Consider the following 12,262-nt stretch of genomic DNA (forward strand, 5'->3'; position numbering starts at 1 on the left):
ACGACCTTTTTTTTCCGTGGGCGAACGTGTTATTTTGCAACTTAAACATAGGTGACATTTTAACCTACTTATAGATATATATTTCTTAATGCTTTACTATCAAAGATTATTGCATAGTATGTCGTGTTTCATTTGCACGATTTTTTATATATCTATATGATACATCTATTAATTTAAAGAAAGCAAAGATTTTAATTGGTACGTACTTGATCGACCTTGAAATTTTTTACCAGTATAAATTATTATTTTTTTAATTTTTATCCTATTTATATTAAAAAAATAATAATTTATACTGGTAAAAATTCCTTTAATTGATTTATAAGGAATTTAGTGATAAAGACGATGTTATTACACATCCTACTAATTTTATAAATGCGAAAGTTTGTGAGGATGTGTGTGTGTTTGTTACTCTTTCACGCAAATACTACTGTACCGAATACAATGAAATTTAGCACACATATAGAGGGTAACTTGGATTAACACATAGGATATGTTTTATCCCGGAAATCCCACGGGAACGGGAACTATGCGGGGTTTCCTTTGAAAACGCGGGCAAAGCCGCGGGAGGAAACCTAGTATTTAATAACTTATATTTATCGCGGCATACCCATCGGCAATCGTCTGATATTTTTTTATTAAAGTTATAGAGCCTTTTTGCATCCTATAAAATACCAAGTAGTACAATTTTTACTAGAATTATTTTGCATCGCTCTTCAGGATTCTTTTGTCAAAATTTTAACTAGATTTTAGCCCTAATCTCTCGGTAAAATATAAGCAACATAATATGACAGCTGAATATTTCTTGATCACAACTAAATAGCAGCTAAGATTAGATTTTAAGAGTAAAATATAACACGTTTAAATAAATAAATAATATTTTCTGCATTCATTTTTAATTAAGCTCTTAATCCTACTTAAAGATCATACTCAAGATCATAAGTAATTTTGTATTTTCATAAGTAGTTTTGTATTTTAAACCGCGAAGGTTTTCAACTTCGGAACTATATAAAATCTGCGATCTTCTAACAGTTAGACAGTTGTACATTCTTTTAGTTACTACTAAAATTCGTAAAATGGCTCCTTTTGACAAATCAACTGAAAATAGAAGGAGAAAGAAAGACGTTTTTAACACTATATGTACCAAAACAGTTTTTGCTAAACACCAATTTAAAGCAAGGTCCATTTACCTCTATAATCGTCTTAATAATATTTTGGATATACATAGACTTAATCATCGTGATTTTAAAAAAACAGTTATTCATTATTTAAAAACACTTTCCTATGAGGATACTGAGGCGCTTCTACACTACATTTTATAATATTCCGTAATAGCTTAAACATACCCAAACACACACACACACACACACACACACACACACGAACGCCCACTCGGCAGAGGTGTACTGCTACGTGGCGCGTCCCCAGGTTGCGGATAGGGGAATGCCCGAGGCTCGCATTATGCGACACAGGGTAGGGGTGAAATAAAATAGCCCCCGCGGACAAAACACAACCCGATGTCAGTGGTCTAGCGTGCCCAGGACTGGAAGGCGACAGGGTATTGTCGTCGCTAGCGCTCCCCCCTGAGGGTACCAGGTCCCACCTCAGGCGTAATTAAGTGGCCTTACTCCGGCAACCGGGGCTCTGCCGGAGCGGACTGTTTATTCCCTAGGTTCTCGTGGGAATAAAATGGAGTCAATTTCTAAAAAAAATAAAAATAAAACGATGGAAGAGGAGGATTTAAAGAAGGCATTAGAGCGACATGAACAAACAATCGTTGCTCTAGCAGAATTTATAAAAGGGAAAATGAATGTCCACGGTGAAATCCGTAAATATGTAGCCACACTAGGTAGCTCTTTCAAGAGGGTGGTTGAAAAATTGGAAGTGCAACAACCGCCAACTTCTGTCATAGAAGTTCAAACCTCGCCGTCGCTCTTCAGAACATATTCTGAAACAACAGCGAAGGATACCGAAGTGGAAGAGATCAGCAAAGCGACAACTCCCCAAAGTAGGAGAGTGCGCAAGGCGAAGAGAAAGGAGCGAACTTCACCAGAGGAGACGACTAGACAACAGAAGAAAATTAGAAGAAAGGAGACATCTCTGTTACTTGTGGACCAAAAACCAGAATCCGAAACAGAGTGGACAGAGGTAAAGAAGAAAAAGTGTAAAATGAAAAAACCAATGAAGCGAGAAAGACCTAATGCGCTCATTATTCGCCCAAAGGAGAAGGAACAATATGCTGATATCCTTAAACGAGTTAAGCGGGATCCATCAGCGAATCAAATGAGCGAGTGCATCGATAAGATCCGCAGGACCACATCCGGGGATATGCTCCTTATCTTGAGTAGAAAGGACACAGATAAAGCTCCACAACTAAAAAAGGCCATATCAGAGCTACTCGGCCAGGATGCAACAGTAGTAAGTAAAGTCCCGGAAGAAGACGTGGAAATTAAAGATCTCGAGGAGTCTACAACGAAACAGGAGATCCTGGAAGCACTCCAAAAAGTAGTAAGTCAAGCTGATGTCGATAATATCACACTCGACAACATTAAAAACATGCGCAAAGCTTATGGAGGCACTATTACGGCATCAGTAAGACTACATTCGAAGGTGGCCAAACAGATCGTAGAAAAAGGCAAAATAAAAATAGGATGGGTCAACTGTCGCATAAGAAGCACACAAAAACCTATTAAGTGCTACCGGTGCTGGAATTATGGACACCTCGCACACGGTTGCAGCAGCAAGGAGGACAAGTCAAAGTGCTGCATAAAATGTGGTGAGATTGGCCACAAAATTGCCGAGTGCACCAGGGAAGCCAAATGTGCACTGTGCCTAGAGCACGGGTCAACAGAGAGCGTTGCACATATTGCAGGTTCAAGCAAATGTCCTGTACTGAAAAGAGCACTCCAGGTGGTTAGAAAGGCGGAGCCATGCTTAAGGTAATGCAAATAAATCTTAACCACTGCGAGGCCGCACATGATCTACTGATGCAGATGGTACGGGAGCTAAACTTAGATGTGGTAATAATATCAGAACCTTATAAACAGCTTAGCAGTGCGTCCTGGCTGTCTGACCAAGATGGACACGCCGCCCTATGGGCCTGTGGTAGGAGCCCTCTGGAAAGTGTTGACCTAATCACCAAAGGCTGTGTGAAAGCGAAGATCGGCGGAATACATTTCTACAGTTGTTACGCCGCCCCTAGTCGTACAATACAGGAATTTAACGATTTCTTAGATACTATTATAGATGATGTGCAAAGCAACTCCCCAGTGGCAATAGCGGGAGATTTTAATGCCTGGGCAATTGACTGGGGCAGCAAAACCACAAATGCTAGGGGAAGGGCACTGATAGAAGCAATGTCTGCAATAGATGTGGTCCTTTTGAACAAGGGGAATGAACCTACATTCAGCAGAGGGGAAGCAAGTTCAATAGTCGACCTTACCTTTGTTAGCAGCGTTCTGGCGAAGGAAAATACATCATGGAAGGTAACTGAGGCCTACACTGGCAGCGATCATCGGGCACTGTACTGGGAGGTATCGAGCAGGCACAAAAAACCCAATCCGCTGAGGAAGAAATCCAATGAAGTTGGTTGGAAGGTCAGTTCATTTGACCCCGAAATCTTCCACATTACCCTTGAAGATCGACCTTTACAACCAGGGCATGCCTCAGAGAAGGTACGGGAAGTTGTCAAGAGGGTAACATCTGCATGTGATGCAACCATGCCCCGAAAACGAAGCAGGAACCATTTGCCACCGGTTTACTGGTGGAATGATAACATTGCGCAACTGAGGCAGAAGTGTATCCGTGCCAGAAGACTTTCCCAAAGATGCAGAAAGACACCCCACTTCGAGCAAATTTACAAAAAATATAAGGAAGCTCGCTTAGTCTTAAACAAAGCTATCAAGGAGAGCAAAAAGAACTGCTGGACAAAAATGCTTGAGGAAGTGGAAAGTGATCCCTGGGGTAGACCTTATAAAGTTGTCATGAAAAATCTTAAATATAATCGACTCACACCACCTACTGACCCAACCCTGCTGGAGAAAATTGTGACTGTGCTATTCCCGCAGCAAACTAAACTTAAATACAAGATGGCACACAATAAGAAGGAAGTTATACCGCCTGTTACAGAGAAGGAATTATCAGACGCCTGTGGCAGAATAGGAAATACCAAAGCCCCTGGATTAGATGGCATACCCAACGTTGCTCTAAAGCAAGCGATAAAATCTGTACCAGGAATCTTTATAGACGCCTTCAACGCTTGTCTCAAGGAAGGCTTTTTCCCCACAGTCTGGAAGAGGCAAAAATTAGTATTACTCCCGAAAGGTAATAAACCTCCCTCTGAGGCGTCATCCTACCGCCCTCTCTGTATGTTGGATACAGTTGGAAAAATGCTGGAGAGGATAATTCACAATCGAATTGAAGAAGCAGTCGAACCCCTCTTGTCCAACTCCCAATACGGATTCCGAAAAGGCAGATCAACCTTAGATGCTATCGGACTAGTTATCGACACCGCAAGACAAGCTATTTCAGGGACGAGATGGAGAGGAGGCTCTAAGAACTATTGCCTCGTTGTAACTCTCGATATTAAAAATGCCTTCAATTCCGCAAGATGGGATGTGATAATGTCCGCTCTTTCAAACTTGAAAGTGCCAGATTACCTTAGGGATATAGTAGCTAGCTATTTTAAAAACAGGGTCCTCATATATGACACTGAAAGTGGACCTAAAGAATACAACGTCACCGGAGGAGTCCCACAAGGTTCAGTATTAGGTCCACTTCTATGGAATGTTATGTATGACGGACTGCTCAAATCGGAGATACCAAGAGAAACACAACTGGTGGCATTTGCTGATGACCTAGCAGTAGTAGTAGTAGCCAAATACTTGGAAGAACTGAATTGGGCTTTCGATAGGACCTTCCAAGTAATTAGTCAGTGGATGAAATCGGCCGGACTGCAGTTAGCTGAACACAAAACAGAGGCAGTACTTATTACTAGCAGGAAACGGATAGAAACAACCTCACTCAGAGTCGGTAATTACGAGATCGTAACGCAACCATACGTTCGCTACCTGGGAGTAATGCTGGACACACGCCTGAGCTTCAATAAGCATGCAGAACATGTCGCTACTAAAGCAGCAGTAGTTGCAACAACACTATCCCGACTAATGCCGAATATTGGAGGCCCTAAACAACAAAGGAGAAGGCTCTTAACATCGGTGACGACGTCAGTGCTCCTGTATGGCGCCCCACTTTGGTCAAATGCGCTGCAGCTGCAACAGCCTAAACGTCAAGTTGTATCGACGTACAGAGTTAGCGCACTACGCATTGCCAGCGCATTCCGCACAGTTTCTGTAGAGGCATCATGCGTCATCTCTGGAATGCTGCCAATCGAAGTCTTGACAGAAGAGCGAAAGAACCTTTACTATCGCCAGAAAAGCGGCACCGCACTCACAAAGACCGAGCTGAAAACTGAAGAAAGACGGAAGAGTTTAGAAAAGTGGCAACGGATATGGGACACCTCTACCAAGGGAAGATGGACCCATCGCCTCATTCCACGGATTGAACCATGGGTCAATCGTAAGCACGGTGAGGTTAACTACTATCTGACCCAAATGCTTTCGGGTCACGGTTGCTACCGAGAATACCTACATCGGCTTAAGCATGAAGATTCTCCAGAGTGCCCCACCTGTGGACAAGACGAAAATGCAGAACATGTTTTCTTTATATGTCCAGCATACAAAGAAGCCCGAGACACCTGGGAAACAACAATGGGAAGAAAAGTATGTCCTGAGAACATAATCGGAGTGATGTTGTCAAACAAAGAATCGTGGGAAGCAACGAGTGCTTATGCAATGGAGGTTCTGAAAGACCTACGAAAGAAAGAACGGATGCGAAAAGCTTGACGGCATAGAAAATACGTGAGAAAAGCAGCAATGCTATACGTCCCCCCGCGAAGTAAAGCCTAACGGCCATCCCGCGGGGATATGGACGGGAGAAAGAGGGTTGTTTTAGTCGGTATGGACCATGAGACCATGATCGAGACCGACATACCAGGTCGCAGATCTTGACCTGAGATACTTAACAGTATTTTTTCCCTCTATAATAAAAAAAAAAAAAAAAAAAAAAAAAAAAAAAAAAACACACACGAACGCACGCACGCACGCACACACACACACACACACACACACACACACACACACACACACACACACACACACACACACACACACACACACACACACACTCATTCACTCACTTATACATATACATCTGCACACGTATTATATTTGTATTCCGCTCTTCCTTAACTTTAGTTAAGGAAGAGCGGGTCCTCCTGACACAGGTTTTTGTAAACTTACTAGGAGGACTCATCCACTTTCTGTATTTGAAAATTGTGTGTATGAAATAAATTTATTTTTCATTTTTTCATTTTCAAGTAATAATAAAACAATATTGTTATATAATGGAATTCATTATTAATTCAACGGGTGTCTCGATTATTGTTGTATCAAATTACGTCATTATTGAGCATTTGTAGATCATTCTAGAAATAATGTAGGTAGACGTACTTTATTCTATAAAGCGTCAGTATAAGTTTGAAGGAAAATCTATAGATGGAGAAAAAAATTCTCTATTAATTTAACTGCGAAAGCAAATCTGTCTGTCCGTCTCTTTGATAAACGAACGAAGATTTGTTTGATGATGAAGAACTGAGAACGGACATAGAATGTAGTATGGAAATAATACTTTTTTTTTTATAATGAATAGGCAGACGTTTGACCACGATCCCACCTGATGGGAAGCAGCGATGTGGTCTACTTGGATGCACGTCTGCCTAGAAGAAGCCTGTTCACCCACGATTTGAAAAGGTCCAGATTGTATTGTGCGGGAAAAATGGAGCTAGGGAGAGAGTTCCATTCCTTAGCCGTTTTCATTAAGAAAGATGACTCGAAGCGACCTGTTCTAATAGGAGGGATATCTACAACATAAGGATGGAATCCCTCGCCACGTCTCGAAGTGCGGTTGAGGAATGGAGATGAAGGGATAAGGTTGTGCAACCCGTACGCACACTCACCGAAATGTAACCTATAAAACACATACTTATTGCATTATCATTAAAAGACGTGTGTCACTCGGGGACTGCCGCGGTAAAGCTATTGCATGCTATGCCTTCAAGCCACACCTCCGTGCCCGTCGGAGTGGGGAGCGTGAGGTTTTTTTCTTTATGGAATTTCTAGATTCGGTCCCTGCGCTCAAGGCCCGCGATAGAAGCTATGCAATAGCTTAATAAACAAAAAACCTTCCACTAGTTAATTCACGGTTCCGGTAAGTCCATCAAAATAATTGTAGAAGTGAATCATACTGATAAATCAGTCTTATAGCCCAATTTAAAGAGGTCGAATCGCTTATAAATGATATCATACAAGGAATAAGAAAATTGCACATCTCGTAGGTGTCGGTTAAGATAAACAAATTTAAAACTGACGAAGATTTATTCAGGTTAAGTTTGAGAAAATAACACGTGCGTTTTTTATTGTGTTAATGTGTTAAGTTGCAATGGTTGTTTTTTTATTCTTGATAAAAATTATACAGAATTATTTAAGTCTATATTATTATATATTCTGTGTCTATATCTCGTAAGTACACAGTCAGTAGGTACCTACTATTTATTACGCTTAACCTTTTTTTTGAAAAATTCATTATAACTTCAATTTTTTTTTTCATTTACCAACACATAAATAAACATATTTCTTTACAAATACCTCTATATCTACAGACCATTCAATAGTCCATTAATAACATATATCGAAACTGTCAAGTCGATAATCAACACACTTACCTACTTTCAACATAATGTGAGTCCAGGTTTTGCTCGATTAGTGTAGAAAGGTCGATTAGTTTGTACCTAGTGCTGTTTAGATTTCCCTAATTACTTCTTTGAATAGGATATAGCGAAAGATAAACGTATCTACAGCTTACGTCAATCTCATACATTCGTAGTCTATACTATTGAACGCTACGCTAACAGAAAGCCACTTGACTAGGGGGGCTGACTTGTTCTAATCTTCACTATCACAAATATCGAATAGAGAAAACGAATCATCAGATTTTTAAGATGAAAGTAAAAGGAAGTGGGCGTACAGAAAGATTCTTTTCACATTATTTATTAAGTGCAATATTTCACATTTTGATAGATATCTTTTACTAGTGTTTTTATGATTAAACGTTGTTCTATTTATTTCTAGTTCTCATCCATTAAAATAATTTATCATTAACAATTAACAATAAATAAAAAATCCACTGAAACTTACCTCATAAGCCGGCGTGTGTATACTATCCTTAATGACTGGACCACTGTTTCTCGGCCCAATGAACGCCATATTCGCATTTTAAACAACACGCCACTATTAAATACACGCACTATTTCAAATTTGGAACACGCAGTGTCAAATTCGAATTTTGAACACGTGTCAAATTTTAATTTGGAATGTCACTTTTGAACTTCGAACTGTACGCGCCGCACTGCATTCCATTTCTCGAATTATTTTACAGCACTTGAAACTTCTTTAATCTAAGTTTCGTTGAACTTTATAAAGAAGCTTGCTCACTCACTGCACTAGAAATTATTAATGGGAACTAAAGTATGGTGTCTGCAGTATTCTTTGTAATATTTAGACTAAATGATTTAATAGCATTATAGTTCTGAATTTTATAATAATGTATGTTAATGATAGTCTATACTGTGACAGAACTAATAATATACTAACTGAATCTGTCACATTTATTTATTAATTAAGTTTATTACATACTCAATCTAGAAGCCTTATATTACTGACGCTGTATACCTTATTATACGACCGTATTACATCTATTTTAAATTTTCAAGTTTAATCATATGTATTTAGTTCCATCTATCTATTTATAAGAATTTATCCATATCCACACAGCACTTAAAATCATCCACAAAAACAATTTCAAATGTAATACTGGTACATAAGCGAAATCACTACCACGTACCTACCTATTAAAAGGTAGGTATAATGATTTGCGCGTTAAAAGGTAAAAACAACAGGTTGTCTGGCAGATATTGCTGTGTAATAAGGCCGCCATTTAATCGTCGTTTAATTCTTTAAAAATGAAGCATTAAAATTAAATATCAAGCGTATTCCATACATTCTTATAAACCTCCAGAACAGTTTAACTTCACTATCACTACATAGTATAAAACAAAGTCGCTTTCTCTGTCCCTATGTCCCTATGTATGCTTAAATCTCTAAAACTACGCAACGGATTTTGATGCGGTTTTTTTTCATAGATAGAGTGATTCTAGAGGAAGGTTTTAGTATATAATTTATTATGTTTTAGACAAAGCGGGCGAAGCCGCGGGCGGAAAGCTAGTTAAAGATAAACCTAAGGTTTATCCAGGAAGAATTTCTCGCACAGACCTACACGTTATCGCTAACACATACATAACGTTTTTATCACGACACTAAATTTTTCAACCTTGTACGTACTCGTGTATTTGGAAGGTTCCTTTTGCACGCCTCATAAGCGAAGCGTTGAGGTGGGTACTACTGTCACTTCGCGCAAAACATCTGATTTTTCAAACTTAAAATGTCTTTATGTATCATACATTGCACTTGTAAGATAATACATACACACACATATTAAGAAAAAACACTATTTTTAACGTTCATGATATTTTTGATGTCATTTTTGTTATTTAAACTAGTTAAAAAACAGTTTAAAAAAGTTCTGTCTTGGACGTCCGTGTGTCTGTATGTGCGGATCCTTTTTCTTGTTAACACGATAGCGACCGAAATACTTTACTAATCGAGTCTTTTTTTTTCTCTTACGCTTGAGTATGCTCAGGAATAGAACCCTTTCATTTTTCAGGGTCTGATTCGATGTGGTTTAATTGTTATAAAATAAACAAAAATAATAATTAATAAATATTTATTAAAAAAAATTATGAGGCGTGCACTTTTGGATTTTCCAAATTATTTTGTTTTACGTTTATTTTTGAAATGAAACTTCTTTAGAGTCTAGAGTAAAATTTCAAGATCGCGTCATGGCAATACCGTCATGGGGTAAGGCGACGATGTTGGTTGTCGGTACATATTACTACTGAACCGATTACAAAGAAATTTTGCACACATATAGAGGGTAACTTGGATTAACACATAGGATAGGTTTTATCCTGGAAATCCCACGGGAACGGGAACTACGCGGGCGAAGCCGCAGGCAGATAGCTAGTCTATTATAATTGTACGTACATTTCTTGTTGCGTAAGTAAAAGTACTCTAGTTAAACCAGTCTATAGGGACATACCTTTTGCTTTCTCTCGTTATTTATTAACTTCTCCTTTCTATATTCATCACATTTCAATGATCTATACTAATATTATAAAGCTGAAGAGTTTGTTTGTTTGTTTGTTTGTTTGTTTGTTTGAACGCGCTAATCTCGGGAACTACTGGTCCGATTTAAAAAATTATTTCGGTGTTAGAAAGCTCATTTATTGAGGACGGTTATAGGCTATATATCATCACGCTACGACCAACAGGAGCGGAGCCACGGGGGTGAAACCGCGGGGAGCAGCTAGTATCTAAATAAAAATATCAAATTTTTAATCTATCATGTTAAAAAAACGTACTGGGAAAACGAAGATTTCTACTCTTTTAAAAATGTTGAATTCCAATTTTGCAATTTATAAGCGTCTTATACTTAAAAAAAGATCGTGTGTGCCGAGCACACGTGTCAGAAATGAAACTTCTTTGGCAACATCGTCGCCTTACACCATGACGTGACTGTATTTTCTTATACGGTATTGTATAATATTCTAGCTTTCCACCTGCGCTTTCGCCTTCATCGAAAACCACGCTATCCATTGATGAAAACAGAACGAATATTAGTGCAGTAGTTTTGGAATTTACCGCGAACAATCTTACGTGGCTTTATTTAAGAACTAGCTGTGCCCTGAAGTTTTACCCGTATTGCTCCGCAGTCCACTCATGTTGGTCTTAGAGTAATGATATGTGATATGTAGCCTAGCCTTCCTCGGTAATAGGGCTATCTAACACCGAAATAATTTATCAAATTAGACCAGTAGTTCCTGAGATTAGCGCGTTCAAACAAACAAACTCTTCAGCTTTGTGATATTAGCATAGGTAGATTTACAAGTATAGAAAATTGTAGTGATAATGTAGTAATTAGGTTCTATTCAGTTAAAACAACCTTTTACTACAATATTTTTATTAACCGATACAATCTCGTGCCGATACAGCTGTATCGATTAATATCGATTATACAAGTGAAAGCTAATTAATCGATTCAATAATACGATTACTGTTTCACTGTCGGTTAAGTACTTTCCAATACTGATTGACTGTTAATTGCTTTTGTCAGTTCGTTTGTTTAAACTTTAAACAAAATAACTGTAAATAGCTAAAGAAATACTTGATTTGATTTTTTGTGATATTCTAAATGTATTGAAACCTATACAGTATGTACATATAACAGTAACGATTCATCCAAATCCGCCCATAGCTTTTTCGAGGAAAAGTAACAGACATCCATTTTCACAAATTTAGCCGCTATAGATGTGTGTCAAATTTCATGAAATTTAGTTCAACAGTTTTTGCATGTAGGAGTAACAAACATATTACAATCTTTAGCTTTTATAATATTATTTAAATTTTTAGCACCTATCTTTATTGTTAAATATTTTATTTCGTACTAGCTGCTCCACGCGGTTTCACCCCCGTGGCTCCACCCCTGTTGGTCGTAGCGTGATGATATATAGCCTATAACCTTCCTCGATAAATGGGCTATCTAACACCGAAAGAATTTTTCAAATCGGACCAGTATTTCCCGAGATTAGCGCGTTCAAACAAACAAACAAACAAACATACAAACAAACAAACTCTTCAGCTTTATAATATTAGTATAGATTTAAATTTTTAGCACATATCTTTATTGTTAAATATTTTATTTCGTATTTAACATTCTATCCGACAAACTTCGTCTCACCTTAACATCTAAACCTTATCTCAAAAACTCACTATCCAAACATCCCTTCAACAAAAAAGCCGTTGACTTTCCATTTCAAGCGCGGAAACCGCTTGCCGGAACCGCGTGCGAGCGCGGGAAATAGCCTAACGCCGTATATGATTGGTGAACTCACGACGCCATATTGGTTCCGCTGTGGATAGGGCTGGCACGATATAATTATCAGTTAGGTATATATTTTACTGGTCGCGGAAGA

The 12,262-nt window shown here is 38.5% G+C and overlaps 1 protein-coding gene across 6 annotated transcripts in view; it reads right to left on the reverse strand.

Moving 5' to 3' along the window:
• Wdr62 (WD repeat domain 62) overlaps positions 1-12,262 on the reverse strand; it is a 128,297-nt gene that overhangs the window by 65,057 nt on the left and 50,978 nt on the right. The window contains exon 2 of one of the 6 annotated variants that reach the window (XM_089713323.1): positions 8,310-8,609. The exons of 4 other annotated variants lie outside the window; for them this stretch is intronic. In XM_089713323.1, coding sequence (XP_089569449.1) covers positions 8,310-8,378 — 69 coding nt within the window. In that variant the 5' untranslated portion in view covers positions 8,379-8,609. Of the gene's footprint in view, positions 1-8,309; positions 8,615-12,262 lie in introns of all 6 variants that reach the window. One more of the 6 variants, XM_089713322.1, reaches the window with a different exon arrangement.

The sequence above is a fragment of the Colias philodice genome, chromosome 30 (genome assembly GCF_061535455.1).
Source record: "Colias philodice isolate Cphi_HAF_F1 chromosome 30, ilColPhil1 Martin Lab GWU primary, whole genome shotgun sequence".
Lineage (NCBI taxonomy): Eukaryota > Metazoa > Arthropoda > Insecta > Lepidoptera > Pieridae > Colias > Colias philodice.